Source organism: Danio aesculapii, chromosome 2 (assembly GCF_903798145.1).
Source record: "Danio aesculapii chromosome 2, fDanAes4.1, whole genome shotgun sequence".
Classification (NCBI taxonomy): domain Eukaryota; kingdom Metazoa; phylum Chordata; class Actinopteri; order Cypriniformes; family Danionidae; genus Danio; species Danio aesculapii.
The window spans coordinates 27,544,203-27,565,878 of NC_079436.1; the positions used below are offsets into that span (position 1 = coordinate 27,544,203).

The window sequence follows — 21,676 nt, forward strand, 5'->3', positions numbered from 1 at the left end:
TGAAATGTACAGCTGAAGAAGAAACGATTAGCTCTCCCATGATATTTTAATTCGATGTTTTATTCAAATTCATCCAAGTGCTGTTCAACGAAGCAAGAAAATGTTCACTTTATCTCTTATTGTAATTTTTAATGTGGAGAAAGTCTTGTTACTTGCAGTTTGGCAAAAATAAAAGCAATTTTTAATATTTTTAAAATAAATTTTAGGGTATTCAATATTATTAGCGCCCTTAAAAATAGATAATTATTCGATTTACTACAAAACAAACCAGTTTTGTCCAGTGACTTGCCTAATTAACCTGCCTTTACATTGCACTTTAAACAGAATGCTATTATCTAACAAAATAACTAGTAAAATATCATAAAATTATTCACTAAAAATTAGTTATTAAAATGATTATGTTTAAAAATGTGATGAAAAATAATCTCTCCATTAAACAGCTCTTAGGAAATATTAGAAAAAGAATGAAAAATTCAAAGCAGGGCTAATAATATTGCCTTCAACTGTACCTATAACTCAATTTGAACAGAAGATGGCGACAAAGTCTTGCTAAAAGGATAAGATTTGTCATTGTTCCTCCCTCAGTGCTGCAGCTCTTGTCCTGGAATAATGCTGAATGATTTATTTAGACACAAATGTAATCACAGCGCCATTAACACAATCACATTACCTGGATAAGGAATTTTCCCGTATGTTATAATCTCATACAGGAGAACCCCGAAGGACCACATATCTGATTTGATGGTGAAAGAGCCATAGTTGATGGCTTCTGGTGCCGTCCATTTGATAGGAAATTTTGCCCCTGAAATAAAGAGACATTCACAGACATCCCATCATTCACTGCTGATGCAGGAAAACCATCATAATAGCAGCATGCATATCAGTCTTCTGAAGCAGTGTTAGCAATGACGTCAGGCTCACCTTCTCTGGCTGTGTATTGGTCATCCTCAATTACTCGGGCCAGGCCGAAATCAGCTATTTTACACAGCAGCATCTCTGAAACCAGCACATTAGCTGCTCTCAGGTCTCGGTGGATGTAGTTTTTCTTCTCAATGTAGGCCATTCCTTCGGCTATCTGCAGAGACACACAAACTCAGCTTTTGAGACACATATATATCAGGTTTTTAAGACACTTGCACACTCTAAAAATAGTGGGTTGATTTAAAATATGAACCAACTTAATGGGTGTCTAAAAAATGGCATTATAAAATGAACCCAAAAGAAGGGTTGGTCCATATTTGATCAGAATTTGGATTAAAACTACTAAGTATTTTATGTGTTGTCATTTAGCATGGAGAAATTAATCTGTCTAGATATTTTTTATTTAATTTTGTTTGTAATAAAGTTATTTTAAACTTTCTACACTGGAGATCAAGATTAGAGAACATTTTTGAGGACATTGCTTAAGTTTTCTCTGATTTTGCAAAATAGCGAGCCATCTTAAAGTGACTGAAATTCTCAGACAACAGGTTCTCCAGACGAAGGACAAAATCAATGATCTTCTCAGCCACAGAAAGTCAAATTTGATTTCTAATATTTAGCATTTTTAAATGTCGCTAACTCAATCAAGACCCCTTAAAAGGCTGGTTGTGCACAAAAGACAAATGCAGGACAGGATAATGTACAGATTAAGCAATCATATATAGTAATGTAATAGTAATCATTATATAGTAATAAACATGTACATACACTTGTCAATCTGTATATTTGCACTCACTACTTCTATTTTTTTAAAAATATATTTATTATCTGTATTTTGTCCTGTCTCTGTAATTCTGTTGCACTGTAGAAGCTCTGTCACGAAAACAAATTCCTCGTATGTGTGAACATACCTGGCAATAAAGCTCTTTCTGATTCTGATTCTGATCAAAAAAGAAATGTTGCAGAGCATTTAGCACTGCCATAAGAGGAATACATGACATTTTAAAATAAAACAAAATAGAGTGAAACTTTAATACTTTATTTATTTAATATCAGTAAAAGCATTAGTTAACATTCCTACATTTTGCATTCCATAATCTTTGTTAATGTTAACTTGCATTATAATGGATCTTTTTACATTAACAGCTAAAGTTTTACACATACACTAATGTATTTTATAATAGATAAGATAACATGACCTAACAATGAACATATATATTCAGCAATACTAAATCCTTATTAATGTAAGCATACAAATATAGTATGAGTTAATACATTAGTTATCATGAACACATACAGTAATGAACGAGGGCTCAGGTTCAGCACAAAACAATCTTCTAGAAAAACTAGAAAAAAATCTAAGTTGCAATAGCTACAAAAATGTAATTATGAAAGAATAATTAACCTGTAGAAACTAAAAAGTAGTTATGAAAGTTATGAGAACTAGAAAAATTTAATTCATTCATTTTATTTTCGGCTTAGTCCCTTTATTAATCTGAGGTCGCCACAGCAAAATGAACACCAACTTGAGCCGAGGCTCGAACCAGCGACCTTGATGTGAGGTGACAACACTACCGAGTTATGAGAACTAATAAATGAGTTAGAAGAACAAGAAAAATACAGAAAAATTGAGTTGTGGTTAATAGAAAAAAATATGTTTTAAAACTAGTAAATACATTCTGTAACTAGAAAATTTAAATTGTAGTAACTACAAAAAACTACAAAAATAAGTTACAATAATTAGGAAAAATTTATTTATAAGAACTAAAAAAGTTAAGTTGTATTAACTAGAAAATAAGTTACAGTGACTAAAAAATAAGTTGAGACCTTTTTTGAGAAAACTAAGTTGCAATAACTAGAAAAAATTAAGTTATGAGAAGCAGAAAAATATAGTAGCAACTAGAGAATTTAAGTTGCATAGATAGACATGTTAAGTTACACAAACTAGAAATATTAAGTCATAGTACCATGTGTAAGTTAACATTAACAAAGGGTATGTATTGCTGAACATAGTTGTTCACCATAATTCCATTAATTATTGGAATTATTATTATATTATTAACTCATAATATACTGTATGTTTAGTTAATATTATCAAAATATCCTGTAATGCTTAACAAATATGTTGCTTATCAATAATTCATGTTAACTAATGTTTTAACTAATATCAACTAATACAACCAAAACTAAAAAAGAAATTTATCTTACAAACTTTACACTTCTAAAAAAAAACAAAAAAAAAAACAGCATTTGCAACCATAAAGGATGCCTCTACATTTTGAATTTGCATAACAGTAAACTTGCAGTTTGTAGGTGTTTTTCCACTTCAGAAATGGGTGAAGTTTCTCAGTTAATTCTAACAGAGCAAAAGTTGCTTTAACTCAGGGAAAATGATGTTCTCACTTCTCCATCAGCATCCTCTTTCACTCTCTGAAACAGGATGTGCAAGTTTGCCTTTTGGTGCTGTTTTACAAGAAGCCAAACTCAAATGAAGTCCAAAAGACTCATTTAGCAAACAAATGCTTTTGAACCAGCAGCCAGTTATGAATCTAAGTGTATAGGATTGTAAACACGATTCTAACTAGACATATCTTTTAATTCATTCAATTCATTTATATAAGTTTCAAGATTTATTTTGGTTTTCACGTCTTTTTAAAAATTAGTTTTATTTACAGTACAGATCAAATGAAATGTTTCATTCCTAGTAAAATGAATATTGTTCTGTGCTTTGAACCGCCTACAGAAACCTGAATCAGTTCCTCTTTTTTAATGGAAAAAGTGAGATCAGCCTTTGATGATGCAATAAAGCCTTAAAGTAACCTCAGAAATAAGGAAATGATGGCCTTGAGAAAAGAAGGGCATTTCATGTTTTGAACAGTTTTTTTACCTGTGCAGAAAAATCTATCAACTTTGGTAACTGTATTTTGGAGCCAGCTTGACTTTTCAAGAAATCCAATAAGCTTCCTGCAAAATAATAAACAAAATATTGTAAAAGTCACTGAGGGTACAACTTTTCACAAAACTACACTTTCTTGAATTATAATACATATGATAAATTAAATATCATATATAAACTGTAAAAAGTGTTTAGCATTTTTTATTTATTAAATAATAAACAGTCACCCTCATGAAATCCCATTTTGTTGTCAGCATCAATGAAATAAAATAAAAAGCAAATGGCAGCACGTGAAATTTTTTAGATAGATGGATGGATGGATAGATGGATGGATGGATGGATGGATGGATGAATGGAGGGATGGATGGATGGATAGATAGATAGATAGATAGATAGATAGATAGATAGATAGATAGATAGATAGATAGATAGATAGATAGATAGATAGATAGATAGATAGATAGATAGATAGATAGATAGATAGATAGATAGATAGATAGATAGATAGATAGATAACCGGACAGACAGACAGACAGACAGACAGACAGACAGACAGACAGACAGACAGACAGACAGACAGACAGACAGACAGACAGACAGATAGATAGATAGATAGATAGATAGATAGATAGATAGATAGATAGATAGATAGATAGATAGATAGATAGATAGATAGATAGGATAACCGGACAGACAGACAGACAGACAGACAGACAGACAGACAGACAGACAGACAGATAGATGAATGGAGGGATGGATGGATGAACGGATAGATAGATAGATAGATAGATAGATAGACAGACAGACAGACAGACAGACAGACAGACAGACAGACAGACAGACAGACAGACAGACAGACAGACAGACAGACAGACAGACAGACAGACAGATAGATAGATAGATAGATAGATAGATAGATAGATAGATAGATAGATAGATAGATAGATAGACGGATAACCAGACAGACAGACAGACAGACAGACAGACAGACAGACAGACAGACAGACAGACAGACAGACAGACAGACAGACAGATAGATAGATAGATAGATAGATAGATAGATAGATAGATAGATAGATAGACATTATACGTTATATAATAATATTGATTATATGTTGCCATCTTTTCTCACTCTACATTAATAATCTGAAGAGCCTGTATTTCTGTACCATTAGCCATGAACTCAGTGATGATGTAGATGGGCTCAGTTTTGGTGACGACAGCGTAGAGACGCACGAGTCTGTCATGTTGTAAGGTCTTCATCAGGTTGGCTTCCTCTAGAAACGCCTCCACTGACATTGTGCCCGGCTTCAGAGTTTTCACTGCCACTTTTGTGCTGTTATTGTAGTAAGCTAGGAACAAAATGAAAGCACAAATAGACATGCGTTAATTTTCTCTCCGATTATTACAAACATTCCAGTTTCAATGCCTCACACAGCTGCAGTTCAGCCACAAAACACAAAATGGCTGACTCTAACTTGTCAGTGTCGATGAAGGAACAGTCAGTCTGTCTTGAAAAACCTTTTATAGAAAGAACCGTCTTCCTGGAACCTTCCCTATGTTCTCACCAAGGATCTTATGTAATTAACGGCTGTCCATAATAAAGTACATTTCTCAGAAGTGATGACACAGCGCCACAGCGTGAAGGACAGTTACTGACCACAGAGAAGCCAAAGGCAGCAGATTTGTTTCACAATTGTGAGCTGTGCATTCGTGCTTATCCCTTGTTCCACTTTAAAATCATTTCCTTGTCCGTTTAACAATACAGACAACTTTCCACATCTGAAGCGGTTTGCAATTTCTGCAGTTTGTGGACTTTTGTGGGCCAAATGGGTGTTTGAGCTAGGGTTGTGTGATTATTTATCATCTATGACAATATCATAATTGATGTTTTAACAATGTGTGAGTTATACATTATCATTATTAAAGTATATCAATCACTTTACAAAAACTATCAAATATGATAAAGTCTATTGAGTATAAAATAACTCTATAAGTCAAAAAAATCTAATAAAAAATCTAATAAAAATATCTAATATAAAAAAAATCTAATTCTTTACATTATTCACACAAGCAAGAGTCCTGTTTTTATGAATATCAGCTTATGAACATACAGTTGAAATCAGAATTATTAGCCCCCTGTTTATTTTTTCCCCAATTTCTGTTAACGGAGAGAAGATTTTTTCCAACACATTTCTAAACATAATAGTTTTAATAACTCATTTCTAATGACTGATTTATTTTATCTTTGCCATGATGACAGAAAATAATATCTGACTAGATATATTTCAAGACACTTTTATACAGCTTAAAGTGACATTTAAAGGCTTAACTAGGTTAATTAGGTTAACTAGGCAGGTTAGGGTAATTAGGCAATTATTGTATAATGATGGTTTGTTCTGTAGACTATCGAAAAAAAAAAAGCTTAAAGGGGCTAATAATTTTGACCTTAAAATGTCTTTTTTTTTTAAGTAAAAACTGTTTTTATTCTAGCCGAAATAAAACAATTAAGACTTTCTCCAGAAGAAAAAATATTATCAGACATACTGTGAAAATTTCCTTGCTCTGTTAAACATCATTTGGGAAATATTTTAAAAAGAAAGAAATCAAAGGGGGGCTAATAATTCTGACTTCAACTGTAAGTGTTGTTATGATACTGGGATTTCTAACTACAATACAATACCTTACTTGTTAATGTCGTTTTTGATACCACGGGGAAATATGACCACAGCATGAATTTAATTAACATTTTGCATGTCCTTAATTTTTCATATGCCAGAGTTAAAACCTCAAGCATGGCTCAATATTAAGGATTTTTACAACTGTTTGGTCAGGCCAGATGTTTAGATTTTCCCTTGACCTGCCAAAATTGTCACTCGCATAGCTAAAATAAAAATATAACATAAAAATAAAATAAAATTGGCGTGCCCCACGGTGCCTGCCTTGTGTGCAGGTGTGCATTTATACTTCTGTGTACTGTTTGTGTTGCTCTGCAATAACACTTCTGAAACGCTAGCTTGCAGTGAGGTTTTTATGTTCCTCTGTGTTGAGTTTTTTCGCGAATGTTTTGTTTTTTTCTGAATGTTACCTTAGTGTACAAGTAGCTAAAATTCACTCATTTAGAGGTGGGAACCGGCAGAAGTGCAACAACATTAATCATAAGGTAAACACAAAACAAAAGTTACCATCTGGAGCTACTTCACGGGACTCGACACTTGTAAACACTCACTCCAACAGGTTTGCAGCTCTCGGTCTCACCCACACTCGTCACAGCTACCAAGCTCGTCACAGAGCTTGCGCTATGCAACATTGCAACATATAGTAACATTTTTTTGGAGGTGCGCGTAGGTGTCAGCCACGGCGAGGGCTAAGCAACCTCACTAAGGCTGTGCCGGAGCAAGCGCATGCGCTTTATACAGAACTATAAATCAGCCTTTAGTAAACCACCCTTGTTTGTCGAAGGTCACAGCAAAATGAACCACCAACTATTCCAGCATATGTTTTACGCAGCGGATGCCCTTCCAGCTGCAACCCAGTACTGGGAAACAACCACATATGTGTTTGGACTGTGGGGGAAACCCATGCCAACAAGGGGAGAACATCCAAACTCCACACAGAAATGCCAACTGGCCCAACCGGGACTCGAACCAGCAACCTTTTTGCTGTGAGGGAAATTTTGGCAGGTCAAAAAAAAAAATCTAAACAACTGGCCTGGCCAAACAGTTGTAGAAATCCTTATTAAAAATAATAAATAATAAAGTAAAATAAATAAATAAATAAAGCAGAAGAAAATGGATGATTTTTTTAACAATTCAAAAAAATGTTTTTGTTGTTTTGAACCATGTAACATTCTAATAAATGAAGCCATTTAACATCCTTAAATTAAATTCTTAATTACAATTTCAGTGTTAGAGAAATTACTAGCTTAACTCATACATATTAACATTATAGAAGACAACTGAACAATCTGTAATAAACAAATAACCAAATTCCAACTAAACATACTTGGTTAACATACTTCAGTTGTCTACTAGTGATTTTACCTTTCGTTGTCACTTTAAGAACTTCCTTTCATAACTTTAGATCTGTTAGATCTGTTAAAATCCAACAACATGTAAAATGAGTTCAGCATTTGTGCGCTGAGAGGTGCATAAATACTGCACCAGAGTGGTAGAATTCCTCTAGTTCTTTTTGCACATGAAACGGATGAAAGCCTGAAACATGCATAAAGTTTAAAGCATTAACAATGAGCTGCTAAAACTCTAGATAAATGAACAAAGTTAAATACTGGGATAGACATGTTTCAATTTTAAGTAAAAGTGATATACCATTTCAAATATTTCAGTATGAGTCAAAATATCGATACTTCATATACTGTAGATAACACTAATAAGCATTATAATAACAAATGTGGTTTTGACTTTAAAGAAGTTCACTACTTAATGAGGAACATTATATTCAACAGTTCACTACTGAGATACATTTCAGATTTAATTTGGTGTTTCTTCTTTCTCACCTGTAAAAATAGCTACAAAACAAAGCTATAGCAGAACCATGAATGCTCTGTAAAAAGTGATTGGTTGACTTTACTTAAAAAAGTGAGTGAACCCGTTGCTTTTAAAGCAATTTGTTTTTTTATTTCTACATGCCATACTTGCCATAAAATTATTAACAACAAAGCGGTCATTTTGACTTTTTTTTATTTGCAATTCAGTGTCTGCAACCTTTCCCCATGAGTTTAAATATGCGTGCCTCTGATGCCTAGCAACTTCCTGATAACAAACCCATAACTTTCTGTTGGCAAAACATAACTTTACATAACTTTCAAACAGCATATTCAGTATAGCAAAAAAGCCTTCTCCTACGCTTGTGAAAATGAAAGTGAGGTGCGGACATTTGCGGGTGGTCTAGTAACCCAATGATACATTTAAAAGCTGTATTTTCGAAACTATTGTATTTTTAGGGTGATGACTTAAATAAATATGACAACAGACATTCATTCATTTTCTTTTCGGCTTAGTCCCTTTATTAATCTAGGGTCGCCACAACAGAATGAACCGCCAACTTATCCAGCATATGTTTTATGCAGTGGATGCCCTTCCAGCTGCAACCCACCACTGGAAAACCTCAATATGCGTTCATTCGCACACATACACTACGGCTAACTATTAATGATTATTAATTAAAATCTAACCTCATGAAAAATATTTATGTAATGTTAGCCACATTATTTACATGCAGAATGTTATATATAAAGTACTAGCACAAAACAACCCAGCAAAATATTGTTAAATTATTGTTATCTAAAAAATAGCAAGATGTATTTTTTGTAGTCAATATCACACACTCCTAATCTAAGTGTGATAGTTTGTCTAAAATTTTGCTGAGACAAAACAAAATGGGGCTTGGCAAACAGAAGGAAGTCTGTCCGTTGAGAGATTCTGTCATCATACAGACTCAGAGTGTGTTTAAGGTCTGGCAACACTGCGCCAACAAGGTCACGGTGCGCCAAAGGAAACATCTTGGCCACGGGCAGTCGAGAGCCATTTGTATATTTGCTAAGACCGTTTCCTGCAATTCATCACGTCAGTCCAATGGGAAAGAGGCACACGAATAATAACGACATCCAAATGCAAATCCTGCGTCAGCTGCATAGCAGTTTCCTCCTCTGATCAGCCTGATAAGAGTCTCGCCTGCGCGGCTCTCTGTGTACTATCAGCCTGAGCTAAAAGGCAGCCATTCATAGCAGCCAGCAGCCCCAGCAGGAACTCTGCAGATTTGAATGCGCTTCGTCAAAGCTTTTATGGCTCAAAGAATTCGATAATAACAATAAGCCTACACATGTTCAAAGAAGATCCTTTCGCTTGATTAATCGATAGAAACACAGAAGGATGTCACTTCTAAGCCCACTGAAGAGCACATGAAACTGGGCGGAGGGTTTGATCTCAGGCTTTGGGGATCTTAGAGAATTTGAATACAAAGACCATCAAGAAGACAGCAACAGTTTCGCTATAGTTTAGCAAGTAAGATTTCTGGATTAGCAAATGCTCCATGGTTAAAGGCTCATTTTACAAATCATCTAGAGTTGAAGTGGAGTTTTACCCTTTTTGAATTTATTCAGTTGATTTTTTTCAGTTTTAGCTTAGCATAAATCATTGAATCGGATTAGACCATTAGCATCTTGCAAAAAAACAAAAACTGAAAAGAGTATTGATGCAGTTTCTATTTAAAGCTTGATTCTTCTGTAGCTTCGTTAAGTACTAAGACTGAGAGGGATTGAAACGTTGCTATTTTCAAGACCGATATGCCTAGGCACTTATTCTAGCATAATAATCAAGGAACTTTGCTGATCAAATTTTGGCTCTATGATTTTACACAGCACTGTTGCCTAAATATCTAGCTGGGGGCTATTTTCAGGCACTGCATAATATCATTGTGCAATATCAATATTCAAGGTTTAAATAAGAAAAAAAATTGGATCTTCAAGATGCTAATAGTCTAATCTGATTCATTGATTTATGCTAAGCTAAGCTAAAAGTGAAAAGATTGGCCAGACCCAGAGATAGGCTTAATGAATTTAAAAATGGTTAAACTCTAGGGAACTTGTAAAACGAGCCTATATGCAAAAGAGTGGAGTGCTCCATTTAATCAAATGTTTGCGACTTGACAATGTGGAGTTGTTTTTCATTTCCTTAAAGGGCATCTACTTTACCGCTTTTTCAAGATTTAAGAAAAGTCTTTTGTGTCTCCAGAATGTGTCTGTAAAGTTTCAGCTCAAAACACCCATCAGATTATTTATTAGACCTTTCAGAATGTTGGAATTTTCTGCTCTAAACACAATGTAGCTGTTATTGTTGCCTGTGCCTTTAATGCTAATTCTCTATGCCTATCGTTCCCACGTGCCTGTCAGAGTTTGTCGCAATCTTCACCTTGGCTGCGTCAGATAAACAGCACACTGACAGACATGAAGGAAGCAGATCTCACATAACGTTTGGGAGAAATACAACAGGATGAACTTTAACAATGATTATTTGATGAATTTGTTGTGGAGTTAATTCAAGCCTGCAATGATGAGTCTCACAAAATGTCCTTACAAAGTTCACTCACATTCACAGACACACACAGTGTGCGTGTTTAACTATACACTGTTTTTGCACGGTAAATGTGACAGGATACACGTTAATATCCACTGCTGTATGGATATACGTTATGATAATGTGCAAAATAAACCTGATTTAAGGTCCACAAACTGCGATTGAAGCATCTTTTATAACTGTACTGACACGCGGCTGTGGTAATAAAGATGGTAAATCGTTGCAATTAATTACAAACATGCACTTTTTAAAAAAATGTTTAACTTGTAAAACTCAAACACATTTGATGATGATTGATGATCACAGAGAGCTGAACAGATCTTTTAATCAGGATGTTGCTTTGCGCACATCCTGTCTTGTTTCATCATAGGTGCCCTTTAACTCACCCATCCATACTTCTCCAAACTGTCCGGCTCCGAGTTTCTTCACCATCTTTATGGAGTCTTTAGAGATTTCCCAGGCATCTTTGTCCCAAGGTTTTTGCGCTTTGGGCTTCTCGCATGCTTTATCTAGCTTTCGACATAATCCGTCTGACTGTTCTGTGACAAAATGCAGAGGTTTAGACTAACCAAGCAATGTTTTTTTCTAATTAAAATAAAAATGAATGAATTTTTCCCATAAACTACATAAAATGAGGAAACGAACAAACGGCTACACTGAAGAAAAATGATTCAATGAAGATTCCTTGGATTTAACTTTTTTTTTTTTAAGTTAAGTGGTTGCAAAGAATTTATTTGGGCTGAAACAAACAAACAAAAAACCTTGAACATTACTAAATTTAATTTGTTTGTTTAAATTCAGCCTATATAAACTGTTTGCAACAATCTTACAGAAATCTTTTTTTTTCAGTGTATGTAGGATGAATAAAGAAATGCATATTATTTTCCAATATAATTATAAAATGTAAAAGTCTTCATAATGTGTATTTAGAGTACACATTAAAGTGTCATTTTTTTTTATCAAATCACTAAAATATTTCAAAATTTAAACATTACTTTGTATCCAAATATGTTGTATACATTTTTAAAAACACTTATACATTAAGATTTCAAGTCATATGTTTCACCAAGATTTCCAGTTTAAGAAATCTCACTTTGTGTTCTTTGCCATGTTGTGCGTCATGATTAAGTAACGACATCATTGCACAATGACATCACAACCTCATTTAAGAAATTTTAGCAACAAATCAAACTGCAAAGAGCATCCACAGAAAGTTGGCAACACTGCTCTTTACTTTTTTTACAAAATGCAGAGGTTTAGACTAACCAAGCAATGCTTTTTTTCTAATTAAAATAAAAATGAACTAATTTTTTTCTCTAAACTACACCAAATGAGGAAACGACCAAACAGCCACACTAGAAAAAAATTATTAAAAAAAGATTCCTTGGATTTACTTTTTTTTTTGAGTTAAGTGGTTGCAAACTATTTATTTAGGCTGAAACAATCTAACAATAAAATTTAAGTTAAACATTACAAAATTTAATTTGTTTGTTTAAATTCAGCCAATATAAATAGTTTGCAACAATTTTGCAGAAATCTTTTTCAGTGTATATAGGATAAATAAAGAAAGGCTTTAGAAATGCATATTAATTTCCAATATACTGATGTATATAAAAACGTATAATTCTTCAGAATGTGTATTTTTAAAGTATAAGAATACATTAAAGTGTCATTTTTTTTTTATCAAATCACTAAAAACATTTAAACATTTCTATTACTTTTTATTCAAATATGTATAGATTTCAAGTCATATGTTTTACCAAGATTTCCAGTTTAAGAAATCTCACTTTGTGTTCTTTGCCATGTTGTGCGTCATGATAAAGTAACGACATCATTGCACAATGACATCACAACCTCATTTAACAAAGCAACCAGCAATTAGGAACATCCACAGAAAATGAGTGGGCAACACTGCTTTTTACTTTAAATACGTTTAAAGGGATAGTTTACCCAGGAATGAAATGTCTGCCATCATTTACTCACCCTTCACTAATTTTTTTGCTTCTGTTTAACACAAAAGAAGATATTTAGAAAAATCCTGGTAGCTGGCACTCATTAACCTCCATAGTAAGGTTTTTCCTACTATGGAAGTCGATGTGTTCCAGCAGCATCATTCTTTAAAATATCTTCTTTTGTGCTCAACACAGGAAAACATATCATAAAGGTTCAAAATCATACAAGGGAGAATAAATGATTAGGTCATTTTTATTTTTGGGTAAACCACTCCTTTAATGCAATCAATCAACATACTGTACATAACATCAGTATTCTAAATAACTCTTAAATTCTTGGGTGAACCACTTTTTTTACTACAATCAATAGATATACTATACACAAGATCAGTATTCTAAATAACTCTAAAATGTTTGCATCCTTAGTACTTACTGTGGTAATGTTTTATCATGCTGCTGATGTCAGTGAACGTGATCTTCGGGGAGATGTAGTAACCGCCATTATCCAGAGATCTGATCTTATAATGTTTAACAACATCTTGGCCCTGAGCGTCTACGTCTCTGATCGATAGTGAATAACTTCCTGTTCACAACAATGCAGAAAACGTTAAACCCCTATTTTGATTTACCACAAACTCTCTTTGAGTTTAGACAGCAAACAGTGATCACCTTTTGAGGTTTCGCTCTCCCGTATGAGGTAAGATCCAGGTTTATTAGCCGGTGCCAACAACTGTCTCTCTGCATCCTTCCTCGTGATGTCCTTATAGAACCATCTAAATTGTGCATAATAAATCAGAACATACCAACAATGAAAACATGTGCAAGCATGAAGAAATATATTATTACTAAAGGATTAGCTCACTCAAATATGAAAATTATGTTATTAATTACAAATGTTGGATAAGTTACTTTAAAAAACTAATAGATTAGATATTTATAATTACTGCATGAAAATTACTGTGAATTACTGATGAATTACTGTGTAAAAATTAATCAGATTACTTTCAAGTTTCTTTGATACACAAACATAAACAAAATACACTACATAGTGAAAATTGTGGTTCTTTCATCAATTCAACATTGAACTATTACAAAGGGTTGCATCACTTTATTCACATTCTGCTTTGTTATTGTAGGTTGTTTAACAATCTGTGACATACAGCACTGTCATAATACATTCCTAAACAGATCCAGTACTTTCCTTCATACTGAAATTTATACAAGCACTCGTGCCGCATGTATCAGACGCTTATCAAGGTCAAAGCTGAAGTTCAGCTAGGATTTTGCTGCATTAATAACTAATTGTAGCCTAGTTCCCTGGTTATATTGTAACATAGTTTAGTGTAAAGCATTTCAAATGTAATGTGTTACATTACTGCGTTCCTAGAAAATGTAATTAGAATACCAACGTATCAATCTTTGATACCAAATTAAAGTTTCGGCAGAACTCAGAAGTTGTTACTAAGAAAGTGCTCTTTCTGCTCTAAACTCTTTCTGTGTAGAAAAAATATACTGAGAACTTTTTATACTACCTATATTCAGTGGTGGAAAGAGTACTGAAAAATCATACTCAGTTAAAGGTAACAGTACCAAAAATGTAGTGCAAGTAAAATAAAAGTATCTACTGTAAATATAGTAAAAAGTAGCCCTTTTAAAAGTCCCCAAGAATAGTGAGTAGTGAGTATTACGATGTGATCATTCATGCATTTTTGTGTTTGCATGCAATTTGTGCTTGGATGTGTAAACGTAATATTCTGTAGTGCATTAGCAATTGTTTAAGGGTATTTGATGATTTCAGTCCTCAAACAGTAAACATCCGTCTTGTCATCAGTGACATGTGGTCTATATAGTCTCTCGATCATTGCGTGTAAATATTTAAGACATCTTCTTGCACACTTTTAATGCTTCCAAATGGTTTGTTTGGAAGCATTAAAAGCGCTAATGTCTTGAGGTTGTTCAGTATTATGCAATTTACTTTCTATGTGCGACAAGAATCTACTTTAGCCAATCCCTAGAGATAAGAAAAAAGTAGTGGCTGCAGGTTGAAGGAAAATAATGGAGTAAAAGTACCAAAACAGCACTAAAAATGAACTCAAGGGAAAGTAAATGTACACTACTTCAATTCTTCAACTACTACACTTCCTGAGAAAAACTACTCAATTATAGTAATTTGAGTATTTGTAATTTGTTACTTTACACCACTGCCTATATTGAGAGTATATTAAGCTTTCTCTTTTTATGCTGGTTCTCCTAGAGACAAAAAATCGCCTTCAACGCTTAGTCAAGACTTGCTTCAAGATTATTGGTTTGCCTCTGCGGAGTCTAGCAGAGTTACATGAACAGCAAATGATAAGGAAAATTCAAAGTGTGAAATTCAAAGCCATTAAGGCTTTGTGACCTTACATTTTAGCAAGTTTTACATTTTTAATGTATGGGTCTTTTCTTGTTGTTTTTTTTAATTATTATTATTATTTATGAAGTTATTATGAACATGCTCGATTGTGTTTTTTAATATTGTCTGTAAGTGATTTGTCTCTTTATGTTTTTGTTGTATCATAATGCCACTGCCCTAATTTAATTGCCCCTGGTGGGATTAATAAAGTTGTTAAACTTAAACTTATCTTACTGCAATTCGTTACCTTTTGATTTGTGGCTAGTTGGTATTCATTTATACAATCTCATTGATACATTTTAGTATGATTTGCTCAACACCCAATGAGGGACAGAGGTGGGGTTTGGGGACACACTTTCTTTTAAAATTCATATGTTTTCAAATGGATTAAATCATATGAATTTGTACGAATTGGGCGGTGTGGTGGCACAGTGGGTATCGCTGTCACCTCACAGCAAGAAAGTCGCTGGTTTGAGCCTCGGCTAGTCCAGTTGGCATTTCTGTGTGGAGTTTGCATGTTCTCTTCGTGTTCTACTGGTGTTAAAAGACATGTGCTATAGGTGAATTGGGTGAGCTAAATTGTCTGTAGTGTATGTGTATGTGTGTGAATGAGTGTTAGGTGTTTTTTGGCTCCTTTTCTGGAATTTTCTGCATATGGAGGATGAGGGAGCTCTCGGATTTCATCTAAAACATCTTAATTTGTGTTCTGCAGATGGATGAAGGTCTCAGGGGTTTGGAATGACATGAGGGAGAGTCATTAATGACTGAGTTTTCATTTGTGGGTGAACTAATGCTTTAAGCTTGTAATTGATCACACTCACTCTTCTGTCTCCATAGTGTCTGCTTCTGCAACATAGTTTGAGGGAATGAAGCCTTCTTTTCGTGTGGTCAAAGACCTTGCTTTCCACCACTCGCCATGCCTGGAAAATAAATCACACATCACAATAGCAGCCAACAAACAAAATACTGTATGATACTCAAAGGACGATGGTGGCTTTCACTTACTCTTCAGTAATTTTTAACTTATCTCCTTTTTTAAAGCCCAGATCATCAGCGTGAATGGCTTCATATGGGTACAAAGCGACAACAATTTTTTCCTTCTCTGTTTAAAGACAATGAAAAAGCAGATTTCTAATAAACTGCAAAGCAACAAAAGGATCAGAATGAAGGAATTGAAACCTACCTTCCATTTTTTGGAAAACCTGACCAGGCAGGAGGCCGGCATTTTGGGTAATCTGTGAAACACAATGTTTCTCGATCATCAGACAGTCATGAAATTGCTTTAAATATATCAGAAAGCCTTTCTCTTAAAGTTTGATGAAGATAAAATCTGCTAAATTAATCTCAACATGATTTATTTTTCCTTTTTTTTTATTTCCCCCATCTAGCTTACTACTTACTATATTGGGCTTATAGGAGGTTGGATCTCTCACATATGTTTGGTCAGTACGTACTGGCTGCTGTTTGTTCACTGGTTCAATCACACCTCCATTCTGGTCACCATCCAACTTGGATTTTTTACAACCCATGTTCTCCTGCAAGAAGAAGATGAACTACTGTTAAATTTGAAGAAAAATTGCAATGAAATCAAAACACAGCAAATGACACCCAGGAATTATGCTTTATGGCTCTTTTGTGTGATCAATGTAACTCAGTGAATCAATAGTTTATACATCACAACAGTTTTATTTTTCTGTTAAGGAAGAAAATATGATTTCTATATACAGTGCTGAGCATAAATGAGCACACTCCCTTTTGCAAATCAGCATTTGAATCCATTACCAGCCAATAATTTTGAGTGCAATTAAACAAAACAATAAACAGTTATATTCATTAAAATAAGAGTTTGGTTACCGATCATCTTTAGGAATAGAAAGATAGTACATTTAAATTCAAACAAGTGATTGCAGCTAAAAAATACAACCTACAAAAGTTTCAACAAACCTTTCAACAAAAGTTTACATTTTTTTAAACATATTCAATTGGGTGTGGTAATGTTTGGACTCTGATCTTCAGTTTTTTGTTATATCAGTTCCAGTTTTGTCTTTGGTACTTACTAATTTAATGTATATGCACAAATATACTATTGTAAATCATCCTGTAGAAAATATTAGATCTGTGAGGGGTGTACTCATTTATGCTAAGCATAATATAAATTCTAATCTTAATATAGAAATTTGTTATATAATTATAATCTTTTTATACAATATTATATATATATATATATATATATATATATATATATATATATATATATATATATATATATATATATATATATATATATATATATATATACACATACAAACAGCTTATGTTAGATGTTATTATTTTAGAAAAGATTAAACCTAAATACAAAATGAATACATGCAAATACATACAAAATGAAACCTAAATACATTAAACCTGATACAAAATGAAGATACGAAACGAAGCAGCAAACATTGCAGATGACGGTTGTTTACATGAACAAAGATATCCATGATTTTCTCAAACACGATCAATACAAAGCTTTCTAAATAAGTATTTGAAGATTTATATTATAATAAGGAATGTTTTAAGTTGTTTTAAATCTGTTTAATGACTCTAAATCTTCACTAAAAATGAAAACCAGATTTATTGTGAAAGATTCATTCAAAAACAATGGGAATACGTTTTTTTTAGTCAGCAATTAAGAAGTGAACATTTCTGAATGAAAATTGTTTCTACACCATTTAAGTATATGCTAAGGAGGACGGGTTGTTGAACTATAAGAAAAAATAATTGAGGTGATGATGCATTATTTTCAAATAATTTTTAAAAAATGGAGTGAATCGTTCTATCGCACTTAAAGGCATTGTTCGGATGTTTGTCAGATTTTTGTCTGCAAACCACTTCTGGGTGTAGTAGTCTCTTTAGCATCTCATCCAATTGCTTTGAATAGATTTTTGACTGTAGTAGGCTGTGAAATTACTCAAACCGTTTGGTGTAGTGATATTAACAAAGACTATATAAAATACCTTTATAGGGACATTAACTGTAATGTGGACCAGCCACACTTTTCAGTGAAATTAGCGTCCTGTTTGTGGCACATTAGTATATGTGAGGGGGCTTGTAAATAACTCATGAAAAAATAAAGTAACGTTTAAAACCAAGCACACCATTGTTTTTCTTGTGAAATTCCCAATAAGTTTATTAAGGTGTATCCATATAAATGGCCCACCCTGTTATATATATATATATATATATATATATATATATATATATATATATATATATATATATATATATATACATATACTTACATACACACGGTGCAGTGCAAAAATAATTAATATTGTGTATGACTCCCATCAGCTTGGAGGACTGCAATGACTCAAATAGCTTATTAATAAAGTCATCTGAATGGCAAAGTGTTCTTGCAGGACTCCCAGAGTTCATCAAGATTCTTTGGATTCATCTTCAATGCCTCAATAATGCTCATCTCTGGAGACTGGGCTGGCCAATACTGGAGCACCTTGACCTTCTTCGCTTTCAGGAATTTTGATGTGGAGGCAGATGATTTATCAGAAAAATTTACATTCTGCCACTTTTCCACACCATCAACTAGAAATCAAGTTATTATTTGTTGCTCTTACAACTGGGATGGACGACAAGACTTTTGTCAGGTATGTACGTATTTATTACTGAATGACCTCTTAAAAATATTTATAATAAGTAACTTTTTTTCAATCTAGATCATCACATGATTTTAGTTTTGATCTTTGATATATTGTTATATTGTCATCGAAGGGACAGTTAAATAACACACACACACACTTGAGAGTCCGCAAATATTGAGTACATTTTCAGTTTTAGGTGAACTACCCCTTTAATAGACTTTTTTCACTAGAGAATTTATGCTTGTTATACAGTTGTATTCATCATAGGGGCTCAATACTTTTGGGAAGTGGAAAATAACATCATAATATTGCTTCAAATGTCATACACCACCATAAATAAAATCAATTATTAAACTGATCATTTAAAAAAAAAACATTAACGTCAGATTAAGTCTTTAAACTGAAAGTCAACAAAGCACAAATTAAGATTCCTGCGGTGTCTAAATTTATGACCACAGTCATGGTGTTTATTCACTGATATATTTGCATTTGAAACAGTGACGAGTGTTCATCCGAGTAGAACAGCTGCAGAGAAGTATCAAGTTACTCAGAATATAAGGCTGTTAGAGCAATTACTTTTACATGTCATAAACATAATAATACGCTCTCTGTGCAATAATAACCCTCTCAGCATGTTATAAGAATCAGATACAACTTAAAAAACAAAACAAGTTCAGCCAAACACATTAAATGTCATGCCGTTTTACATAAATCATCAACCGAGAGAAGCCTAAACAATTCCAGGTCAGAGTTTCATAGGGAAGAAACCAAGGAATCACATACCCCCCCATACACAGACACACACACACATAAGATATCCTTTCCTAATTCTCAAATGTAATAATTTTGTTAACACATGTTTATCGTATGAATGTCATAAATGCTGTGTCAACTGCATCAACAGTAACAGGATAATCAATAGGAAATGCATGTGCAATAAATAAACTTTACGTCAGTAAGCAAGAGCATTCTTCATTTCCTTTTCTATTCACAAGGTTAAAGTTAAAAGAATAAATATACAAAAGATGAACTGAAAACTTAAGAAAAGTTTATTTATGAGCAATTCCGTGCAAATGTCAACCTTACCATGAAAAAAAATTAAGTTTTCACCAAAATACGAAAACCGTTTCTGTGTTTTTTGGGTGAGCAAGTATTTTACAGTACCTTAAAAATACTCAAAAATGCATCCGTCAGTGTTTTCAAACTATTATATTTTATTTACCAAAGTCACAGAAGTGGCAATTTCACATCTGTCACATCCATAACGGAGAGATGTCACATCCATATCGACACTTTTTCCAAATACTGAGTAAAATAAAACCAATCATTTTTGTTTTATAATGAGCCAACTCTTACCCTTTTGATTATCATTGTTTCTTTTGGGCCGTGCAGTTTAATTCACAGAATTTCTACAAAGTATGTTGTACTGTATACTCTAAACCCACAGACATTTTTTGTCACATACATAACACACGTTTATTTTCCTCATTTAAAGTACAAAACATGTTTACAGATTGATATTTTTCTGGTCCCGTAACTCTGGGGTTAGTTGTTATGGAAAATATAAACAAAAGTTTCAATATAATGTTAACGTATACTTCCTATGCGAATTCATGTTTTGAGTTTTTGCTGCAAATGTCACATCCATAACGCTGGAATTGCTCCTATATACATATACATACATATACATACATATACATATACATATATATATATATATATATATATATATATATATATATATATATATATATATATATATATATATATATTTGTGTGTGTGTGTATTAAAAATATATTAAATATATATATTATATTATTAATATATATAAAAAAATATAAAAAAAATATTAAAAATATTAAGAGATTTTATAGTAATCATTTTATATTAATACCAATTTAAAAACAACATCAACAACAAATACATAAATTTGTCATTTAGAGTTCCAAAAAAATTTAATCAAGGTTTCCTCACCAAAAATATCAATCCTACTACTAATAATCATCATCATCATCATCATTCATACTTAAACACACAATAAACATATATAAAGGCAAAGCAAATATGCCATCAGAAAAATGTTAAACACTTGCTTTTTGGCCAAGCCAGTGTCAAAAGTATAACTAAAAATCACAGCTTATTTATTTATTTATTTATTTTCACAAATTACTAGCCATAAATAAGTCACAGTCTCCTAAAAAACAAAGTCCAGAGCAGATATTTCTACATCTCTCAAAGCATCAGACTTTGATCTGTATATTTATTTAGCACAAAATCCATGTGATATCAGAAGTAATAAGGAAGAAACCAAGGGAAAAACAGTGCCCTCTATTATGCTGAAGGTGAACGCTTGGTTAAATGGCTACACTAAACGTCTGTCCTGGACTTTACTGAAGGGGCAGTATTTTTAGATCTGCAGGAAACTAGAAACAAGGCTATAATGCTAGATTAATGTGAGAGCAGGCAGGCCACACTTCCTCTGACCAGCGTCTCGAAAACGTTCAGTATGACAGGAAAGACAGAGACACACAAAAGACCTCTCAACTACTTCTCTTAAGAACGCTGTATGTGTTGATGAAATGCAATCTAGGCTGTTTACTCTGGTTTCTAGCCTGCAGATCTGGACGTATATAAGAGTGTGGAATAGGACAGTAAGTTAATAGGTCTGAAAAAAGTTCAGATACTATAATGGGCGTATCTGCTACAACTCAGGTCAAGTTTCACGGTGTAAAATTGACTTTCTTTATCTAAAAATAAAACAGGAAACAGGATATGAATA

At 33.1% G+C, this 21,676-nt stretch overlaps 1 protein-coding gene across 2 annotated transcripts in view; it reads right to left on the reverse strand.

The window, feature by feature from the left end:
* lyn (LYN proto-oncogene, Src family tyrosine kinase) overlaps positions 1-21,676 on the reverse strand; it is a 28,486-nt gene that overhangs the window by 4,964 nt on the left and 1,846 nt on the right. The window contains exons 2-12 of one of the 2 annotated variants that reach the window (XM_056476526.1): positions 16,710-16,790; positions 16,439-16,490; positions 16,261-16,357; positions 16,077-16,175; positions 13,533-13,636; positions 13,297-13,446; positions 11,298-11,450; positions 4,987-5,169; positions 3,809-3,885; positions 922-1,075; positions 671-802 (exon numbers count right to left, since the gene is read on the reverse strand). In XM_056476526.1, the coding sequence (XP_056332501.1) occupies positions 671-802; positions 922-1,075; positions 3,809-3,885; positions 4,987-5,169; positions 11,298-11,450; positions 13,297-13,446; positions 13,533-13,636; positions 16,077-16,175; positions 16,261-16,357; positions 16,439-16,490; positions 16,710-16,784 (1,276 nt within the window). In that variant the 5' untranslated portion in view covers positions 16,785-16,790. Of the gene's footprint in view, positions 1-670; positions 803-921; positions 1,076-3,808; positions 3,886-4,986; positions 5,170-11,297; positions 11,451-13,296; positions 13,447-13,532; positions 13,637-16,076; positions 16,176-16,260; positions 16,358-16,438; positions 16,491-16,655; positions 16,791-21,676 lie in introns of both variants that reach the window. The other variant, XM_056476517.1, reaches the window with a different exon arrangement.